The 23,226-nt window shown below is 30.0% G+C and overlaps 1 protein-coding gene across 1 annotated transcript in view; it reads left to right on the top strand.

Annotated features, from left to right (window-relative positions):
* The first annotated feature begins 13,607 nt into the window (after nt 1-13,607).
* LOC107611229 (transglycosylase) overlaps nt 13,608-23,226 on the top strand; it is a 28,453-nt gene continuing 18,834 nt past the window's right edge. The window contains exons 1-6 of the mRNA XM_088497399.1: nt 13,608-13,710; nt 17,375-17,552; nt 18,021-18,071; nt 21,416-21,546; nt 21,644-21,760; nt 22,682-22,801. Of these exons, the coding sequence (XP_088353525.1) occupies nt 17,376-17,552; nt 18,021-18,071; nt 21,416-21,546; nt 21,644-21,760; nt 22,682-22,801 (596 nt within the window). The 5' untranslated portion in view covers nt 13,608-13,710; nt 17,375. The remainder of the gene's footprint in view (nt 13,711-17,374; nt 17,553-18,020; nt 18,072-21,415; nt 21,547-21,643; nt 21,761-22,681; nt 22,802-23,226) is intronic.

Genomic DNA, 23,226 nt, shown 5'->3' with positions numbered 1-23,226 from the left:
AAATACCAAACGAATAAAAAAAACGGCCACAAAAAGAAAAAGAATTCACTTTATGAGATTTTTAAAATTTTTTATTTAATTAAAAAATATTAATATTAATATCTTTTTCAGATTTTTTTAATATTGTTACTTATTTTTTAGATATTAAAAATTATTAATATTTAAATTAGATTGAACTTTTATTTATATTAGACTAAATACTAAATATTTTTTTAAAATAAATTAAATTATACATAATAACTTATTACTATTAAAAAAAATTGGGAGGCCGAGGCCGCCACTCGTCCCCCTTATGTCCGTCCCTGGACCTCAATAAATATAAAATATATTAGTATACAAATAAATAAATATTTTTTAATATATAATATTTTACAAAGACAAGTGTAACTTTTTTTTAAATAAATAAAGATAAATCATATTACTACATAAAAATATAATTTTTTTTCTTTATTGAGATCAATTATAATATAGTAAATTTTTATAATATTAAAAATTTCATAAGATATAATTTTTAGTTACTGATATGACCAGTAAACATCGGTTACACGTTATAGCTCGGTTATGCCTTATAGCTCGGTTACGTCTGAGACCCAATCATAACCGACGATTTTATAACGGCCATGAATGGTCTTAAATCAGTAACGTTGGATTTACAATTAATCCTCTTCCTAGACGTTATATCTCAAGGAAAACGGCCGACCTTTTTCTGTTAATATAAAGCAAACGAGAAAGCTAAAAGAGGTAGGTCACTTTTCTAAAAATACAATCTATTATTCACTCAATTCTGACTTGAGCGTTGGAGTGCCTTTGCAGGTACCCTTCCCCGCCGTTCACTCATCGCCGACGTATATCTTGCTTCACTCTGGAAATCAACCGATCTTAGCAGAGGACGAGCTATACCTCGGGAGAATCAGGCAAGAACATTTGGCGCCCACCGTGGGGCCGAAGAGTAAAAGACATAACTCACTAAAGGTCCCAGAACACCCTAGCATTCGCACATGGCCGACGTTCCCCCTCCTACCTCATCCGAGCTTCTGAGGATGGTGACCGAACTTCAGCAAGCAAATCAACGGATGGCGGAAGACAATCAAAGGATGCAGAATCAAATTGCGGAACTAATTAATGCCCGAATAGAGCATCATAATAATCACCATGAGCGACAAGAAAATGACGAGCGTCAGTCAGCTCGGACCCATGTCTCTGAAACACCTCAGAGTAATGAGGAAGGAGGCCACCATCATGAGGAGGGCCAACCCGAAGCTGACGAGGATGGACGCGACAACTCTGCTGGCCCATTTACGGCCGATATAATGAATTTCCAATTACCTCGATAGTTCACCCTGCCGACGACTTTGACACCATATGATGGGCTTGGAGATCCCAAGCAACACATTAAGAAATTCCGATCTATTATGATCGTTAACGGTGCATCAGATCCCATTTTATGTCGTTGCTTTCCCTCATTTTTAGATGGACCTGCACTTGACTGGTTTTGCTCTTTGCCTGCAGATTCCATATCACGCTTTCAGGAGTTCGCGAAGCAGTTCGAGGATCACTTCGCAGCGTCAGCAATATACTTGCATGATTCTGACTATCTGACGACCATTAAGCAAGGTCCGCAGGAGAGCTTGAAGGATTATATTACCCGCTTCACCAAGATCGCTATGAGAATACCTGATCTCCATCCTGAAGTCCATCTCCATGCAATTAAAAGCGGCCTTCGTCCGGGCAAATTTAAGGAGATAATAGCTGTAAGCAAGCCAAAAACTTTGGCAGAATTTCGTGAAAAGGCCAAGGGACAAATAGATGTTGAGGAACTTCGGCAAGCTCGCAAAACAGAAAAGTCAGCCGCTGTCAAGGATGATGATAAACTTCGGGACAGCAAGAAGACCTTTAAGCCTGTTCCCCGGTATGAGTCGTAGACACAGTTCAACGCAAAAAGTGATGACATTATCAAAGAAATACTTAACTCCAAGTTGATCAAACCTCCTCGTAAAGCCGGCGCCTATCCAGAATCCAAAACTGTTGATAAATCCAAATATTGCACTTTTCATCAGAAGCACGGTCACACAACCGATGAATGTGTGATCGCTAAAGATCTCCTAGAACGTCTCGCAAGACAAGGTCACCTCGATAAGTTTATCGCAGGCCGCATGCAGAAGAATGTAACCTCGGCCTCCGACCCCCCAGCAGCAAGCCACTCATCAAGGGAGAAAGACAAGGCACCATCCCAACCCAGAGGAATCATCAACTGTATTTCAGGAGGATATGCAGGAGGCGGACATACAAGCTCGGCTCGAAAAAGAACCTATAGAGCCATGTTGGCAGTTACAGATGTCCCTAAAATACCTCAGCCGATTCAAGATTTTCCAGAAATGACTTTTCGTTCAACCGACCTTAATCATACAGATCCTAATTATGATGATCCAGTCGTAATTTCTGTTCAGCTGGGAGACCTAATAGTCCGCAAAGTACTCCTCGACCCCGGAAGTAGCGCAGACGTATTATTGTTTACCACGTTTGAGAAGATGAAGCTGAGTAACAATATTTTACAACCATATCATGGAGACTTGGTCGGATTTTCCGGGGAACGAGTTCCCGTTCTCGGTTCCGTGTGGTTACAAACCACACTCGGTGAGCAACCATTATTTAAGACACAAGACATTCAATATCTTGTTGTCGACTGTTTTAGTCCTTATAATCTCATACTAGGTAGACCATTTTTAAATCGATTTGCAGCAATTGTGTCTACAGTTCACCTTTGCGTGAAGTTTCCTGTGCAGGAAAATTTAGTAGCAACCATCTACGGAGATCTCCATGAAGCTCGGCAATGCTATAACACGAGCTTGAAGCCTATCAAAAGGAACAACACAGCACAGGTCAACTCCATACAGCCCGACCAACCGAGACTGACAGAAATAGATCCAAGAGCTGATTTTGAAGACCGACCTATACCAAACGAGGACTTAACAAAGGTTCCCCTAGCAGAAGATCCCATGAAATTCACCTTCATAGGAACATCGACCACCACCGAGGAAAGAGAAGCACTCGTAAGATTTCTGCGTGAAAACGCCAACTTATTTGCTTGGACCCCTGCAGACATGCCCGGCATACATCCCTCTGTTGTCACACATAGGTTAGCAATCAATTCAGGCGCTCGCCCAATATCTCAAAGGAAAAGAAACCTCGGGACAGAGAAGCGCCTTGCATGCGTTGCCGAGGTTAAAAAGCTCATTACTGCCAATTTCATCCGCGAAATCAGGTTCACAACATGGCTCGCTAATGTTGTCATGGTAAGAAAGAGTAACGGTAAGTGGCGCATGTGCGTCGATTTCACTGATTTAAACAAAGCATGTCCTAAAGATGCTTATCCTTTACCTTGCATTGACAATTTGGTCGATAACTCCTGTGGTTTTGGTTCCTTAAGTTTCATGGACGCATATTCTGGTTATAACCAAATCCTCATGCACCCATCTGATAAAGAGAAAACCGCCTTTATAACTGAATATGGAAATTATTGCTATAATGTTATGCCATTTGGTTTAAAGAATGCAGGAGCGACGTATCAGCGGTTAATGAATAAGGTCTTTCAGAACCAAATAGGTCGGAACATAGAAGTGTACGTCGACGATATGGTCGCAAAAACAATGATCGGAAAGTCGCACATCGACGACCTAACCGAGATCTTTGGGCAGATCCGACGATATAATATGAGACTGAACCCAGAGAAGTGTGCTTTCGGTGTTCGCGGAGGAAAATTCCTCGGGTTCATACTTACCAGCCGAGGAATAGAAGCAAACCCCGATAAATATCGGGCGATACTTGAAATGAAAAGTCCAACAACACTGAAGGAGGTTCAACGGCTAACAGGCCGGCTCGCAGTTTTATCCAGATTCCTACCATGTCTGGCCGTAAAATCTTATAATTTTTTCCAATGCTTAAAGAAAAGCACAAAACATTTTGAATGGACTGAAAGCTGTGAAGCTGCTTTCCAAACTTTAAAACAATTTCTTTCCAAACCTCCTGTTTTACAAAAGCCAAAGCCCAATGAGCCATTACATATATACTTATCTATTACTGATGTGGCTATTGGTTCTGTCCTTTTAACAGAAACAGAGATCGGTCAACAACCAATCTATTTTGTAAGTAAGTCACTGCAAGGTGCCGAGCTTCGTTACCCAAGATTGGAAAAACTTGCATTGGCTTTAGTCTTCTCATCAAGACGGCTCCGACCATACTTCCAGGGGCACACAATCCTCGTCAGAACTGAACAACCTCTTCGGCAGATCCTTTCAAAACCAGAATTAGCAGGCAGACTTATCAAATGGGCCATCGAGCTTTCAGAATTTGATATTCAATACCAACCAAGAGGGTCCGTTAGGTCTCAATACTTAGTCGATTTTGTAGCAGAACTTACCCAACCATTGCAGGAAGAAGAAAGCTCGGACTGGAACCTGTTTGTAGATGGAGCTTCAAACCCCCAAGGGTCAAGAGCAGGGATATTGCTAGAAAGTCCTGAGGGCATAATCCTCGAGCATTCTCTCCGGTTCTCCTTCAAAGCAAGCAATAACCAGGCCGAGTACGAAGCCCTCGTCGCTGGGCTCAGGTTAGCAATTGATTTACATATCACCAACTTAAAAGTTTATTGTGATTCCTTGTTAGTAGTTCAACAAGTGAATCAGGTTTTTCAAGTTAAAGATCAAATTTTGTCAAAATACTTGGACATTATTCAAAACTTGAAAAGCAGTTTTTCAAAAATAGAGATTCACCACATTCCTAGGGAACAGAACAATAGGGCTGACATCCTATCAAAGTTGGCCACTACACAAGCACACACAGCAACACTACTCCAATCCACTTTAGATAAGCCGAGCATACATACTATGAGCATTTTAAGCACTTTATGTAAAAACAGCTGGCAGCTACCTTATCTGCAATACTTGAAAAACGGCTCTGTCCCGGATGAAGTTCCAGATAAGAAAAGATTCCGACGACAAGCCTCTTTCTTCACATTAATAAATAACGTTCTATATAGGCGGGGATTCTCCCGACCACTTTTGAAATGCCTGGACAGGAAAGAAGTCGACCTTGTGTTAGCCGAGGCTCATGAAGGAATATGTAGGATACACTCGGGGGCAAGAAGCCTAGCACATAAGATACTTCGAGCTGGTTTTTACTGGCCAACTCTTTGGGAGGACAGCAGCAAGAAAGTCAAAACTTGCGACAAATGCCAAAAGCACGGACCGATCATCAATATCCCGGCCGAGCAGCTTCACCAGTCAGTAATAAGTTGGCCATTCAATCAATGGGGGATCGACATCCTCGGCCCTTTCCCCACTGCTCCTAGGCAAATGAAGTATTTGGTAGTAGGAATTGATTATTTCAGCAAGTGGATCGAAGCACAGCCATTAGCAAGAATAACGTTCTCCCAGATGATATCTTTTGTTTGGAAGTATATCATATGCCGATATGGAATTCCCAGACATGTTATCACTGACAATGGTCGGCAGTTTACCGACCATAACTTTAAACTTTTTTTGCAGAATCTAAAGATAAACCAACACTTCTCATCCGTGGAACACCCACAGTCTAATGGTTTAGCTGAAGCCGCCAACAAAGTTCTGTTGCACGCTCTGAGAAAAAAGCTCGACGAAGCTAAAGGACTCTGGGCCGAGTTGGTTCCAGAAATATTATGGTCATACAACACCATAGTACAAACGTCGACTAAGGAAACACCATTCCGCTTGGTATATGGGTCTGAAGTGATTATCCCTTTGGAAATTTCACAGCAATCCTTGAGGACACAGATAGAAAACCATGATCAAGCTCGACAAGTTGAGCTGGACTTAGTGGAAGAAGTTCGAAATACAGCAGCAATCCGACACCGAGCTTTACAACAACAACTCGGCCGGCGATATGCGAAAAAGGTACAACCAAGATCCTTCAACATTGGCGATCTGGTTTTGAGGAAAACTGAAGAAGCTCGCCGACCATCTGCCCATGGAAAGTTTGCGGCAGCTTGGGACGGCCCTTATCGCATACTGGATATTCTCGGAAAAGGAGCTTACAAGCTAGAGCAACTGGACGGTACTAGGATCCCAAGTACATGGAATGTCAGTTCTTTAAAGCAATACTTCAGTTAAGGCAAAGCAGAGTGCTGGTACTCTTTTTCCTCACTTGAGATTTTTCCCAAAAGGGTTTTGCTCAAAGAGGTTTTAACGAGGCCAGCCTACCCAAATTAAGCTTGTAAGGTACTGCTTTGAACAAAATGTAAGTACATTTATAAAATTTCTTTTGTTCCATTCAACCGATTTCAGATTTATATTATAACATCATGAGGAATTTGTCACCAAATTACTCCTGCTACAGACAAAACAGATAAATCATCAAAATACAGACCAAATCCCTCTAACGGGTATCAGACAAAGTAATTAGGATCATCCAAAGCCTAATTACGCAGATAAATCAAACAAAGTAAACAGTCATGGACATTGGTTTCCCAAAACAAAAGCAAAACTACTAAATATTACAGCTAATTAACTAAGTTATCACCACCCTCTTCAATTACTTCTTCATCATCTACAAGCTGGCCATCCCGAACAACTTTACTCGGATCCATAGCTTGAAAGTCAGCATCAGGCATCAGGAACTTTGCCTGGGTTACAGCACGATAAAACCCTTCAGCAAAAGCATCAAGAACGTCACCCTCCCTACTTGCTTCAAATTCCTTCATCTGTACGGTAAGCTCAATAACTCGCTTATTTATGTTTTCAACATCAGTATCTTTCTTTTTTAACAGCTCAGCAACCTTCTCACGACTTTCCTTCTCAACTTTTAATTCCTTTTCTAAATTAGAAACACTTTTCTGCAATTCGGTTAAGGCTAGTTCTTTAGAAGAAAGTTGTTCCTTTAAAGCAGCAACTTGTTCAGCCTCCGTAACCATTTTCTTGTGCCTTTTTTCTTGGCTACGGCCAATACATGCCAATCGAAAGCCCAACACCTGAAATTTAAAGAATCAACTTTATGAGAACCTACAATACAAATGTTTAACCAGGATAAATAGTTACAATAAGATCACCTGAAGAAACTGGTCAACTCCGACATCCCCGACTTCTTCCACCCGAACTATGTCAGAAACACTTTGCACAACCTCGTCTGCAATGACGTTGAACGGAAAACCTCGGTCCCAGAGAGATGACCCATCTCCATCATTGTCGAAAACATGAAGCTTGTCCTATTTTGTACTAAAACAAGATAGGTCATCAAGTTGAATAACACCTTCTTTACCCTGTTCTCTTGCAGTTGCAGTTGTCTCTGTCTTTCTCTTCTTAAATACAATCCCTTTCTTCCTTGGTGGGGGCTGATCAACTTCTCCCCCAGCATCCATTTTTTCAGCATTCGAAGATGAACCTTCAAAGTTCTTGGATTTAAACCGAGCCCTAAGAGTAGAGGCAGTAACTCCAGGAAACTTTCCAGCTGCCACAGACCAAAGATAACGTTATCAAAAGAATACTCATTCAGTAAAACGAAAACCAAAATAAAACTATACCCTGATAACCTCACCAAGGTATTCTACCACAGCTGACTTATTCTCCTCCCAAGGAAGCAACTCCGAGACAGATATCAATCCCCCCTTGGATACCATTTCAATCAGAAAAGATATAATACACTCGTTCCGACCAGATATCATTTCGGGACCCAGAATGTGTTGAGGTTGACAACACCAATACAAGGGAAACTTTTCCCCAAGATTTTCATCCAGGTAAAAAGGAAAATCCTCATCCACTGACTTAACTTTCAGAAACATTTCTTTAAAATCCTTAAAGGAAGATTTATATAATTTGAAAATAGAGAAACCAGGTGTGCTGTTAAGATTTACCCACAGTCCCTTCCATACCCCTTTTGCCTGAAATAATGAAAAGAAAAGTTCTAAATCTGGTTTGACTTCCAAAAATTCTATCAAAATCTGAAAACACCTTATGAATGCCCAACCATTAGGATGAACTTGCGAGGGAGCACAGTTCAATTGTTTCAGAATATCACATTCGAGCCGGCTAAAGGGGAGTCGAACCCTCAATTCCTCTAACACACAACTATACATAAAGAAATTTTCAAAATCCTTTTTCCTATGAAACACGCGATCAGAACGATTGCATGGCAATAATTCCAGGCGGAAACCAGATTTCACTATCCTAGCTACATTGATTTCATTAACACTATCCTTATCAACAAACAAAGAAGCCCTTATTTTGACATCATCATCAACCCAATCGTACCACTCGCCATTCTCAAACTTGGGCAACGGTTTTCCTTTCTTCTCACTCATGGCTTTCGATGAATTCAGAAAAAGGGAAGAAAGGATTAGACGAAAGAAAAGGTAATGTTACTAACCTCTGGTACTCATGGTGTTTAAAAACTTCTGAAACAAACACTTCGAATGTAGTGGAAGAAGCAAACTACTGAACTCTTCAGTTACTTAAAACCTTCCCAATACATATTGAAAATTAAAGCCATTAAATGAACTACATTACCAACGGTTAAAATTAAACCTTTGGAACTCGCACCTATCTAGAAAAGCAATAATTAAAGGTTTTACATTTCTCGAGACTGGGATAATAATTACAGCAGCCAATCTTTTCAGTTCCCTATCAATAACTTTAAAAGAGCTATGCTGACCTGGGGGCACAGTGTACCGAGCTATAACTCACCTATTATAAAGCTCAACCTATCTCTTTAAAAGTCAGGTCAAGCTTGGGGGCTGTGATATGACCAGTAAACATCGGTTACACGTTATAGCTCGGTTATGCCTTATAGCTCAGTTACGTCTGAGACCCAATCATAACCGACGATTTTATAACGGCCATGAATGGTCTTAAATCAGTAACGTCGGATTTACAATTAATCCTCTTCCTAGACGTTATATCTCAAGGAAAACGGCCGACCTTTTTCTGTTAATATAAAGCAAACGAGAAAGCTAAAAGAGGTAGGTCACTTTTCTAAAAATACAATTTATTATTCAATCAATTCTGACTTGAGCGTTGGAGTGCCTTTGCAGGTACCCTTCCCCGCCGTTCACTCATCGCCGACGTATATCTTGCTTCACTCTGGAAATCAACCGATCTTAGCAGAGGACGAGCTATACCTCGGGAGAATCAGGCAAGAACAGTTACACATATAAATTATAAAATATAAAATAATTTTATTTTATTTTATAATACTTTTGACAAATAATTAGATTGTTTCATTCTTATATTGAGAGATACAAAATGCAAGAGAGTTGATCACAAAAATAATTTTAATTTATTGTTTGAGTTGGTTATTATCTTGATGATGATAACCGAAGTAGTGAGAGAAACATTTAGTTTGCTCTCCAAGTTGAGTATGATAGGAATCTAAAAACCTGCATCTATATTAGTTCGACTCACGTGGATGAAACCACAAATTTTTAAGTATTTTATTTTTGACCCAATATTTTTAAAAAATTATTAATTAACTCTCACATATATTAATATTTACAAAAATAATCCAAAATTTTATAAAATATCCATTCATCTCTTAATGCTTACTTTTTACTCAAAATACTCCTAAATTTATTTATTTATAAAATCAACCTCAATTTTTATCAAAATATAAATTTATTTCCAAAATAATAATGTTATGTTGGTGGCAAACACAGCTCTTAAAATTCAAAAATCCTTTTTTGTAATTTATCCGAAAATATATATGATTTTTAATTCGTTTTCAAGTACGGTTACCAATTTTCACAGTTTTTTTTTTCCAGTTAATCTCTTGGCTATCAAATCTCATCAATTTCTATCAGTAATTTTCATTCGCAACAACCTCAAAATTATCAAAATACTCCAGTTGGACTGTTCCTCATGGCCGAACCAACAATCATAAGCAATAACAATAAGGGCAATACTACTGTGCTGAAACTTTTTTTTTCAGTAGGTGCTGAAATGAGTTGGTTGTGCCGAGAGAGGGATGCGTGTTGTTACGGCTGCCAGACGCAAAGACATGAACTCAATCAAATCAGCAGTGGCAGAATCTGTTCAAACTGATGGAGTGTGTTTACGACTTTACGTTATGGAGTGACATAATTAGTATGAATTAATTTGTTCTTAATTATGCTAACAATTGGGTTGAATTTTTTTTGTTGGAGTTAGACTCTTATTTTTTTTTCAAGTGGTCTGGACTGAAAATATATATACTTGATCCAAGCAATTTTGGCATAAGACTTTTTAATAATAATAATAATAATAATAATAATAATAATTGAAGATGTGGGAGTGCTAGAACTTTATCTCAAACAAAACTTACATCCAAGAGTGTCCCACCTTCTTTTTATGAAGTGGGCCAAAAAAAATGAAATAAAATTTATTATCATTTTTTTCCTAAAAGAATTTGTCATCATGCCTATTTTTAGTTTTTTATCCATTATTTTACACATCATTTTTAACATGTAGATATTTAATATTTATACAAAAATTTTATTCCAAATATATATTTTTAAATTTGTAATATAAATAATAATTTTTATGTTTTACTATTTTTATTTTTTATATTTATACAACTAAATATTAAGTTGTTAACGATGTATATTTATATAAATATGTAAATTATTATTATAAATCCTAAATATAAATTTCATTTTAATAAATACATTAAAAATTTTAATGTATGAATTAAAATAAAAATTTAATTATAATAAATTTTTTATTTCAATTCATACTTATTTATTATGTATGTATTTAATTTACTGTGTATATTTTGTGCATAATAAATCAAATCAACCTGATTTAATTTATATGTAAATGCCTAAAAATTAAACTTGTCTGATCCAATTTATATAGATTTATTTAGGATATGCATGTAACTAATTTTTATTCAAGACATCTATGTAATTTTGACTTTTAATTAATTTATTAACATAAATTATCCTTATTTTTAAATCTAATATATATTTATTTTAGTTTTATTTTTTCATAAATTCACTATCCTTTTAAACTTTTAATGATTCATTAATTACTTTGTATTTACTGTGCTCTTCAAATTTTTTATAAAAAAAATAAAAGATCAAAATCATAAAATTACAAAATACTAACAAAAATTATTTTTTTTAATTCCTGAATATAATTTAATTTTAATTACGATAGCATATTTTATACAAATAGAATAAATCATATTAGATAATAATATTTTAATTTCTGAATATAATTTAATTCATTATTAACATGAAAAATTAAATTCTAATATTTTAATTTTTTAATATAATTTAATTTTAATTAACGATAGCATATTTTATACAAACAAAATAAAGCATATCAGATAATAATATTTTAATTTTTTAATATAATTTAATTCATTATTAACATGAAAAATTAAATTCTAATATTTTAATTTTTGAATATTTAAAAATTAAATTATATTATTATTATTAAAAAGTCTTATGCCAAAATTGCATAGATTAAGTATACACATTTTCAATACAGACCACTTGAAAAAAATAAGAGCCCAATCCCAACAAAAAATCTAATTCAATTGTTAGCATAATTAAGAATAAATTAATCCATGCTAATTATGCCACTCTATGACGTAAACACACTCCATTAGTTCAGACGGATTCCTGTTGATTTGATTGAGTTTTTGTCTCTGCGTCAGACAGCAGCAGCAATGTAACACCCTACCATACTTAGTATTATGCTTAAGTCATAAGACTGAGATAGTAAGGTATTACGTTATTTGCAGGCTGAGTCAGGGTCTAGTTATGCTGTTCCTTGGCTTTTCTTTATCCTTTCGTTTATTGTTTTATCATGTTCCTATTAGGTTTTTTAGCACGCAAGTAATCCTTTTCTGAGCGTTGCGCTTTTTATTTTGCGATTTTGTTTTACCCGTTTTTCAAGGCTCCTAGTTAAATAATTTTTTCTTTATTATTATTATTATATATATATATATCACTATTCTTAGAGGTTGTATATCTCAATCTTATGACTTAAGTATAATACTAAGTATGATAAGGTGTTACAAGCAACACGCATCCCTCTCTCGGTACAACCAACTCATTTTAGCACCTACTGAAAAAAAAATTTCAGCACAGTAACATTTTCCTAACAATAATTCATACCTAAAATATCATATATATACTTGCTCTTAATATTATTCAAAATTTAAATTGAGATCATGTTTAATAAAGTCTTAATACTGTAATCGAGATATAATTAATACCTAAAATTTTAATAATTAAATAACTAAAATAAGTTAATTAAATAACAATAATTAATACTTAAATATTAAAAAATAATTTTTAATAAATGTAAAAAATAAAAATAATAAAATTGATAAATAATAATAAATGTTATTATTATATCAAAAAGAATATTTTTATTTGAAAAAGAAACTCATAAAAAATTGATATTTTTTTATTAATTAAAAAAATCTAATTTTGATATATTAAATAAATAAATAGATAAATAGATAGATAATTGCTAAAATCACAACTTGTAATAACGAGGCCCAAATCAAGTAACTATAGTTCACGTCAATAACATAAGCGGCTAATTGGTTGAACTTGTAAAGTTACTTAGCTATGAGCAGTAACAATCTTTGAACTAGAAACTGCTGATTTATTTTTTTCTTGTAGACAAATTTATACATGTCAACACCGCATATAAATTGAGTTGTGTTAGCGCCAATAATTTTTGTGTTTTGTAATTATCAATTGGTCATCAATAATATTTTAATGGTGTGAGATTAATCCAATAATATAAGATTATTTAATTTTTTTTATGATTAAATACTGACCAACTTTTTAAAAAATTGCTGCAAAACTTTTCCTAAATTGAGAAAATATGTGTATATCTATATACTTTTTGCTCTGTACACTATAATTCACGATTAGGATATTGCATGGCATTTTGTTGTTGAAAATTAATTTAATGATTCCTACGGTGAATCTTTTCATTGAAAATGCTATAAGATAAGGAACAAAATGTTGTGGAGCAGTTATTTTTTAAATTCACTGTAATTAGTTGGTGGTTTATGCTTTGATAGCTTATTATATCATGCATTATTTGAAAGATTTTTTTCTATTATGAGCATTGTAAAGAGTTTGTAATCTTTAAATAATTATTTAGTAATATATATAATAATTATATTGATAATGAAAAGATTATTTAATTTTCGGGCAAATTTTATAATTTTGATAGAGTCCGTCTAATCCAATTTCACTTCAAATTTTAAAATAAATGGCTAACTCAAATTCTTAAACTTTACAATAGACAATAACAATTATTATCATCGGTTTTAGAGTATATAAGAATATACAAGAATTTATAAAAATAAATCATATTTTTATTAAGAAAATAATGATAAATAAAAAAATCTTTATTAAATATAATTTTTTATTATATATAATGTTATTTTTACGTCGATCTCAAAATTAAGGAACTTATTATGGCAAGCCAAGAGGCGTTGACTAAACACCGTGAAATGATCCTTGTCACCACAAAAATGTGTGTTATCTTTTGTAACCCTTATTTGATGGCAACCGTAAATTGGTAATGGCCAAAACAAACTCGACTCCAAATCTCATTCCTGGCAATAATTGTTATTCATTCATATTCTTTTGTTGTCACCGAAAAGAGGAGAACGCATCCCATTGTCTCTTTGCAAATCCTTCTTGCTAGCCCTGAATCATCTCATCTTTTTCTTGTAAGTATGCATCTATTTTTTTAGCACTTATTACTATTATTATTATCTTTAATTTCAGGTGCATCTTAGGTCAGTAGAATTTTGTTGCAACATACATGGATAGTCATGATTCATTAACTGGTATAGGCTTCATCATGTGAAATATATAAAAAATCAACTTGGTTTTCATCTTTTGTATTGAAATTACCATGTCTTTATGGTCTATCTTTAAATGAATAATTATTTCTTCTTTTTGTGATTATTTTCATTACTTACATTTTTAAACGATAGAAAATTATTAGAATTTATTATTTTTAGCTATTAGTTTTAGTCATTAATTTATTTTTTTAATTTAATAATTTAATAACATATTTTAATTTATATTTTTAAATATTAATAACTAATTAATGAGTAAAAATCAATAAATTATGATAATCATTTAGCATTTCTTAGCATTTCTCTTTTTAAATATATATGATTGTTGTTGTTTTTTTTTTTTTTCGGTTCCGGTGATCCTTGTAAATATATACTTATTAAATTGTCGTACTTCATAGTATGTCAAATTTGTAGCTATTTTTCTTATAATTCTCGGCTCGGCATATTTGAAATTGTTAGTACTTTTATTTGATAGTTGGTATCTCTCTCCTACTTTGGACATCTATTATCTATTATATATCTCTAATTTTAAGGCCAAAATATGCCACATGTCACTTTTTTATTATAATTGAAATCAAATATTTCTCTCCAAAATTAAAGAACTCTCCCCTCTTCTCTCTTCCTTTCTCTATCTCTCTCATTTCTTCACTCACTCTATCTCTCTTATATATCATTATCAATAACTAATTACGAATTCGACAATCAAAATATATAACATAACATTCTCTATTTGTATTTAAATTAAATTAAAATTAAAATCTATTATATATCTCTAATTTTAAGGTCAAAATGTGCCACATGTCACTCTCTCATCGCAATTGAAATCAAATCTTTCCCTCCAAAATTAAGGAACTCTCCCCTCTTCTCTCTTCTTTTCTCTATTCTCTCATTTGTTCACTCACTCTATCTCTCTTATATATCATTGTCAAGACTAATTACAAATTTGACAATCAAAATATACAACATAATATTCTCTATTTATATTTAAATTAAATTAAAATTAAAATACTAAAATTGAAATATAGCTATATTATATATTATATTTATATATTACTAACTAATTTAATAACTAAAATGTGTCACATGACACTCTCTTATTAAAATTTAAAGAAAATATTTTCCTCTAAAATTAGTAAACATCCTTCTTATATTTTCTTATCTACCTCTCTCTTTTTTTCTATTTCTCTTTATCCTTTCCACTCTATATATAATTTATAATTCATATTTTATATTAGTAATTTGACAAATCAAAATGTGTCACCAGATATTTTCATTATAATTAAAATAAAAAAATTTCTTAGCTTCCAAAATTAACAAACTCCCTCTCTCATTCTTCTTCTTTATCTTTCTCTCTCATTTCTCTCATTCTTTATTTTTCTCTACCTTTATGTTCTATAAAAAATAAAATTAACAACATAATATAATTTAAATAAAAAATATTATTATATACATATTTTTTATTTAATTTTAAATTTTTATTGCTTATCTTTTTAATATATATTTTTATTTTTTTAATATTTATTACATATAATTTAAAAAAATATTAATATTGTGTTTAAAAGTTAAAATTAAGATTCAATTATTTTAAAAAAAATAAGTTAATTTTATGACTATCAATATAAATTTTTTTATGTTAATATCTAATTATATTTTTTTATATATAAAAAAATATTATTTTTAAATAGCAAGCATAAAAATTAATTATTTCTATTTGTACAATAAACTTAATATCTAATTAAATATAAAAATATACACGTTAAATTCTTTCAAATTTTAGATAACGAATGTTAAAATTAAGTAAAAAAAATTAAACTCTTTCATTTGAAAATAATAACTAAAAAAACTTATTATTTAATTTTGTTTAAGACTCTGGTCTTTTTAGTCGACGGAGACTTTTGTCCCTTACGACTATTTTATAAAAATAGTTTAATGCTATAAATTTTTTGTGTCATAATCTATAATATCAAGATCGACGTAATTTTAAAAGATTTATATTCCCGTAATAATATTACGGGTAAAAATACTAGTATTCACTATTACATTGTTTGAGAAGAGTCATTTGCAATAGATAACCTATTGATCCAATAAATCTTACTCTATTACGTTATCACTTTACAAATTTTTTAGATCTAAACTCTAAATTATTATAAATAATTTCCCGCACACATATATTATATAAGTTATTATGCAGAATTAGGCTATGTAATTTGATTATAATAATTAATTGGGCGTAACTGTGACTTTACCTGCTTTGTCTTTGACAATCTTGTTTAAAAATTGTTTTGAGTCTTTGACTTTCAATTTGTTTGTTTTTAAGTACAAGAAAAAATAGAACTTAAGATCACTTTTGAAGAAAGTTTGTTCGTTCTTCCTTTTAGTCCATAAAATTCAGAAGAACTGAGTTTTCTAATTACATTTTGTAGGTCAATAGAATCCCAAAATTAAACGTACAAAACATGATTTTAAGGACTAAAATCACCTACGGAATATAACTTCAAAATTTTGGTATTTTTAAATTTTTTTGATAAAAAAAAAAAGATGAAATGTATTTACCATTTTAGGAAGTCAAGAAAGTACTAGTTTTATCTGTTTATTTATTTTTGGTAATTCTTGATATTCCAAAAGAAAAAGTATAAAAAGTTAATTTTTGATTAGTTAATATTAGTTCATTTTTTAAATTTTAAAAATTTTTAGTTTTTGAAAAATTTAGAATTCATGATATTGAGTAATTTTAGGTATCAATTTTTCTAAATTAATATTAGCCATTTTTTAAATTATTTTATTTATTTTAAATTCTAGACCTTAATTCATAAATTTTTAAGGCCTTAACCCTACATTTTAAATTATAAATCCTAAATTTTAAGTTGGTTAATGTTAGCTAACTAAAACTTGATTCTCCTATATCTTTTTATAATTTAGAATTAAAAATTTATAATTTCTTAAAATAAATAAAATAACAAATTAGCTTAATTGAGTGAAAAGAAATTGACTCCTTAATATTACACATCTCAAAAATAGTCAATAACGTATAACAGAAATATTTGGTAATCAAAGAAAATCAGCCAGAAACAGCCTTAAATTGTCTTATTTAACATTTATTAATTGTTGCGACAATTAATTAATGCTAAATAAGGCAAGTTCTGGCTTTTTTTTTTTTGTCTACCTAACATTACCCAACGTATAATTTATAGAGGAATAGACAAATAAATTTCTAAATTTTTTATCAAAAAAAATAAATATCTCATCAAGTTAAAATACAAACAAATTCCTAACATTTATAAACGGGAGACACATAAAATCTCTTCGCAATGGTTTAAATCTGATTGGAAGAAATCTATGTTTTTCTATTTATAAAGATGAAGAACTTATTTGTAATTAAATTTAGTGAACAATTTATTTATTTTTTAGATTAAAAAAAAGGGTAAGGAACCTATTTGTTATTTCTTTTAATTTTTTTTCACGGTTTTGATAATTATAGTTATAAGTGCAAATTTAGAATTTTTATTCATCGAATTGGTATATATGTTAGGATGGCCACAAGTTTTAGCTATTGGGATGATTGCGTTAACCATCGTGACTTAGAAGCAATGTGGAGGGTACCTGAAGTCAAAGCCGAATGGTTAAAAGCTGGAGAAGTCAAAGGTGAAAAGGTTCACCTCTCACGTGATCCTGATGGCCAACCTTATCTAACACAAACTGAAATGAGGGTAAATTAATTTCATTGACTTTGAAATTTCTTGATACTAATTATAAAATGTATATAAAGTGTTATGATGGCGTTCATGGAACCATGAAAGAAAGTTGCCGTTATTAGAATTTGATTAAATTTTTTTTTTAAATTTATAAGTTTTTACATTTTCAAGTTTGTACTTGAATTTTTAAATCTGTAACTAGAATCTTATTAGCAAATATGTCTAAACATATTTTATTAAATTAAATATTTTTAGAACAATAAATATATAATTATAAATTTAATTATAAATATGATGAAATTATAAAGACTAATAAAATAATTTAATTCAGAATATGTTTGAAAGGCCCGTTTATTTATGAGCTTCCTTTAAATTTTTTATTGGTTTGTGGAAAAAAAATATAAAATGGTGAAAATAATAAAAATATATATTTAGATAATGAGTATGTTATTTTTTACTTTCTTTCATGTTGAATATTTTCAGGCTGTCACAGACATTATTATTAGAAGAAACTTTCCTTCACAGATAGACCCTGTATGTCTTTATTTAATTTCAGTATTTTATCTGTCTTTACTCTTTATTTTCTCAACTTTGACTAATATATTGAAGAATGTTGAATAGAATTATGGATATTATCGTTAGATGTTAAGCGTGTATGAGTTGTTACGTTAGTTAACACTGTTAGGCATTTTTAGGGGTAAGTGTAGTCATAGGGTAGTTATATTTTAAAGGAAAAAATATATTTTTTATCTTTAAAATTTGTTAAATATTTTAAAAATATTTTTAAAATTTATTTTGTTTAAATTTTATTTTAAAAATTTTCAATTTGTATCAAATATATTTTTGATAGTTAAAGTTTTAAGAAATTTAAAACTAATTCAGTAATAATACATGACAATTATATCTGATTAGCTTGTATTAAAATTTATTCTTATGAAATTGTTATGACAAAATTAAAATAAAATAAAATTTAAGAATATTTTTAAATTTTTTTTAATAAATTTTAAGAATAAAAAATATACTTTATCTTATTTTAAAATAAAAGTTGAAATCTAGTATGTATATTTTTATAGTCTACAGTGACGACAATAATTATATAAGTGTTGTTAAAATAAAAGTTATATATTTTTTTATATTTTAATAATATTTTTTTTAGTAACACTTTTTAAAAAACATTGTTAAATAATAAAAAATATTATTTTAATTTTAATAATACTTTTTAAAATACCATATTCACCATGGCCATCATAGCATAGATATTCTAGAATAATCCATTTAAAATGCCAGTTGCTCCCATACATATTCCAATAGTGCAAAGATATAAAGTGAGAGAAAATAAGAATAGATCTCTTTTTTTTCTTTTCTACAATGAATATACTTTGTATTCTATTCTATACACATTTTTACTGAGTTCCTACCTTTTAAAATATGACTAATTATATTTGTTGAATGATGTACTTATAGTTTATCTCTCTCATTCTATTGAATATGCAATAGAGTAACTTTACTAGTGAGAAATCTCTTCATTCTCTTCTTTCTTTTCGAACCTTTTCAAATTACACTCTCCTACTCCTGTTTTGTCTGACATTAGAGTTATTAAATGTTATTGATTATTTTGCTAAAGGTTTAATTAGTATTGGTTTGAATTAATTTTTTTAAGTGAAAAAGTACTTTTTTTTATAAAGTATTTTTATTTGATTTAAAACATATTTAAATACATCTTTTAAAAAAATATTTTAATTAAAAAAATAAATTATTTGCTTTTTCTAAAAACTAACAATATATTACTTTTAAAAAAAGCATAAATAAAAGACGTTTTTAATACTTGAAGGATTTGTTTGTGTGAGTTTCTAAGAAAATATCTTTTTTTTGAGTTATCTTTTTTTAAAATATCTTATAGAAAAATAAAAGTAATTTTATATTTGAATATCTTGTGAAAAAAAAATCTTATCAATTACATTTGGATATAACAAAATATAAAAATATTTTTTTGTTTATTTATTATGTGAAAAAATTATTTTTAAAGAAAAATCTTTAAAAAAATATGTAAATTGTAATTTCTCAAATAAGATATTTTTATTTTTCTAGCGTTTTTATTTTTACTACTAGAAATGTATCAAATACACTAAAAAATAGAAAAAAGATTGTTTTATTGAAAAAAAAATTTATCAACTTAATGACATCCAAACAAGCACGAAAATTCTTTTTAAAAAGCCTATCCAAATGTGAATAATTTTTATCTATTAAAAAAGATCTTTTTTGAAAAAATGAAAAAAATAAGTACTTTTTTTAGAAGCCAATCCAAACTTCCCTTATTCTGTTAGTTTTTATAATTTTATCAAATTTACAATTAGATTTTTGTATTTTTTTTCAATTGAACTTCTACTTTGCTTTTAATTTTATAGTTAGGTCCTTTTCGTAACAAAAATATTAAAATTAATAAAATATTCTTTTTAAAAAATATGTGATCAAAGATTTAATTAAGTTCTTAATTATGGGTAACTTCAATTTGTGAAAAAATATTCTAACATTTTTTATACCGATAAAAACTTAATTACAAAATTAAAAATAATGTAAAGACTCAATTAAAAGGAAAAAAATATCAGAATTTAATTATAAATTTAGTAAAACTATAAGACCAATAAAGTAATTAAATCCTTTCTAAAATAGCAAAAAGAAGAAGAAACATAACTCTCTAATATTGAATAAAATTAGGGCTATCAAACAGATTAGCTTGGCCCGTTTAGACTTGGACCGCTTAAGATTACTTTATTTATAGGCTATAATTTTCAATCCAGACCGTTTATGGCTAGCTTGACGGATTAAATGGGATGACCCGTTTATTTTTTTATTTTCTTTTTAAAAAAATATTTTAACAAAAAAGATTATCTTTTGACTAAAAATCTTAAACAAACAATATTTTTTCAGTTGATGAGTCGGATTTTCGAATCAAATCGAAAAAAATATTGGCAAAAAATATACAATTTTTTTGAAAATATAAAATGAAATTTAAATGAACCACCTATTTAATCTATGGACTAACCCATTTAATCCGTCATTTTTTAGATTAATCGAATTTAACCAAAAATTTAAACAGACTTAATTTTAGAAATAAAATTAGGTAAATAAGATGGCTCAATAAACATAGCCCATTTTGACAGCTCTAAATAAAATGATCTATTAAATTATAATTACCAATGTTTTATTTAATTTGAGGATCTATTTTTCTTTAAAAGGGACAATTAAAAGGGAGTAATGCAAAAAATGTTTTAAATAAAAAAAAGTGTACACTTGAGATGTATACAAAAAATAGTGGTACAATAAGTATCATTTTTCTACTGTAACCACTTTAAATTTTATTGATTTCCATTACTTTCATAATAGAAATCAATAGTAACTCTAAGGGTTAAGTACGATTTTGGTCCTTAAGAGATAAGTTAAAAAATTTTTTTATCTACAATCTTTTTTTTTATAAAAAATCGTTTCTAAAGTTTAATTTGGTTTTAAAATTGTCCTTACCTTAGAGACCAAAATCGTACGGAGATGACGACGAAAACGGAGGTAAAGGTGGATCGTGGACAGCTTCCTCTTTTTTCCTTTCCTGGAGCAAAAACATTTTTTTTTATTTTATAATTTTTTATTATGGACAATTTAGTCTAAAATTTTAATATTTAAGTAAAAAAGACAATTTTAAAATTTAGTTTTAAATCTTAAAGACGATTTTGTATGAAAAAATGATAAAAATAAAAAAATTTTCGAGCCATATCTTAAGAACCAAAATCATAGTTAACACTAACTATAATTATTAAGAGCATTATACTTAGACATTATCATTTAAAGGGTCTCATTATTATTATATCCCTAATTATTTTTTGCAGAGAATGGTTTGTGCTATTGCTGAACTTGAAAGTGATAGACAATTACTTGTTATGCGAACTACCCCCAACTCTAAAGAACTTACTGTAGGCCTTATGCAAATCTTACCAAAAACTGCTCATTGGTTGATGAGGTATATATATATTGCCAAAATTAAAGTTCTTCATTGATTTAATAATTTTATGATTTTCTATGATCATTAAGGTTAATTAATGTACCTTAGCTTACAGTGACTTAGGTTATGGCGCTTATGGAATAGAAGGGAGTCAAGCTCTCCTTTTTCAACCATTTACAAATGTATACTTTGGGGCTGCTTATATTAGATGGTTATCAAATTTCGAAGATATGTAAGTTCTATATATATATAGACTTCAACTTGCTTTTCATTCAAAACGTGCTCTGAACTTTGCATGTTACCTAATTCATGTCTGAAGGGGTGTTCAGGGTCAAGTTTAAGTAGATTTGGATCCAATTTTAAAAGGTAATTGAGTCTATTTTGATATGACCCGATCCAAAAATAAATTAAATCGACCTGATATAAAATTAGCATATACAAATTTGTAAATTTTATATATTAAAGTAATAAAATTTTATTTTTAAAAATTTAATTTAACAAATATTATATATTTTTGTATCAAAATAAATTATTCTAAAACAAAAATAATATCGTATAATATAAAAAAATATTAATTAAAGTATAAAAGTATAATATAATATTACTAATTTCATTGTAAAATGTATATTTTTATTGTAAAACACAACTTTGAACGAGACCAGATGACTCGAAACATAACTCAAACTCGACCCAAAAATAACACTGATTTAAAATGGCAAATCTGAATCCGGCAAAATATATCTCGAGTCCAAGCCGGATCTTGAACACCAGTGCATGCATGTATATGTTGTGACTTGTGTGCCATCAAGGAGTTTGTGATGAAAATTACTTTTTTCAAAAATTTAAACGGATAAGAAGAGATACATAAATAATTAATTAGTTATATTTTTAACATGTTCCCTCATATATCAACTTCTTTTAAGTCTGCTTGAATTCTTTATATATATTTTTTTATTTATCTTATACTATAATTTTTTTTAAGAGTTAACAAAAATTGAATTTTAGACTTTTAAATCATAAAAATTCTGGTATCATATCATAAAACTATTCTTTTTAAAATTTATACCGATAAAAAGAGACACATAAATAATTATACATTTAACTGTTTTTGCTTACAATAAATGTTTCCTCTGAAATAATTGTTATCTTGCAGAGCAAGAAGTGAAGAGTTTATTGTGAGAGCATATAAAGGTGGTACAAAAAAAGTAACTCACAAATCAACTTTGCAATTTTGGAAAAGCTATCTCTTAGCCAAAGAAAGTTTTCCGTCAAGGTGAACCCTCATCTTGATAGATTATTGAAAATTTGTTGTTCCTTCGAAATTCTCAAACTTTAATATGGTAATTTAGAAACGTTTTACTCTTGTTATTCAGTTCTAATAAGAAAAGAATAATACAATTAAAATCGATTCATAATTAGTCAACAAAACTTTAAATAACACAATGTACAAAATTTGTGATAGACTGATAGTTAATTATTATTGACTAATTTTTCTTATTTCTCCGTATTTATCCTTTATTCTTATGTAAACTTATATAAATGTTAGGATCTATTTGTTATATATAGAAGATAATCTCAAAACTGTTTGCCGTGTGATATGTAGAAAGATTGAGAAGTGTGAGAAGTGAATTGATGAGGAGTGTGAATAGCAATAGATGATGAGGGACTGTTTGAGGTCATGTAAGTGGTGCGGCGACA

This window comes from Arachis ipaensis, chromosome B8 (assembly GCF_059453495.1).
Source record: "Arachis ipaensis isolate K30076 ecotype BB chromosome B8, ASM5945349v1, whole genome shotgun sequence".
Taxonomy (NCBI): Eukaryota; Viridiplantae; Streptophyta; class Magnoliopsida; order Fabales; family Fabaceae; genus Arachis; species Arachis ipaensis.
The sequence above is the reverse complement of the archived record's forward strand: the minus strand, read 5'-3'. Positions and strand labels throughout refer to the sequence as shown.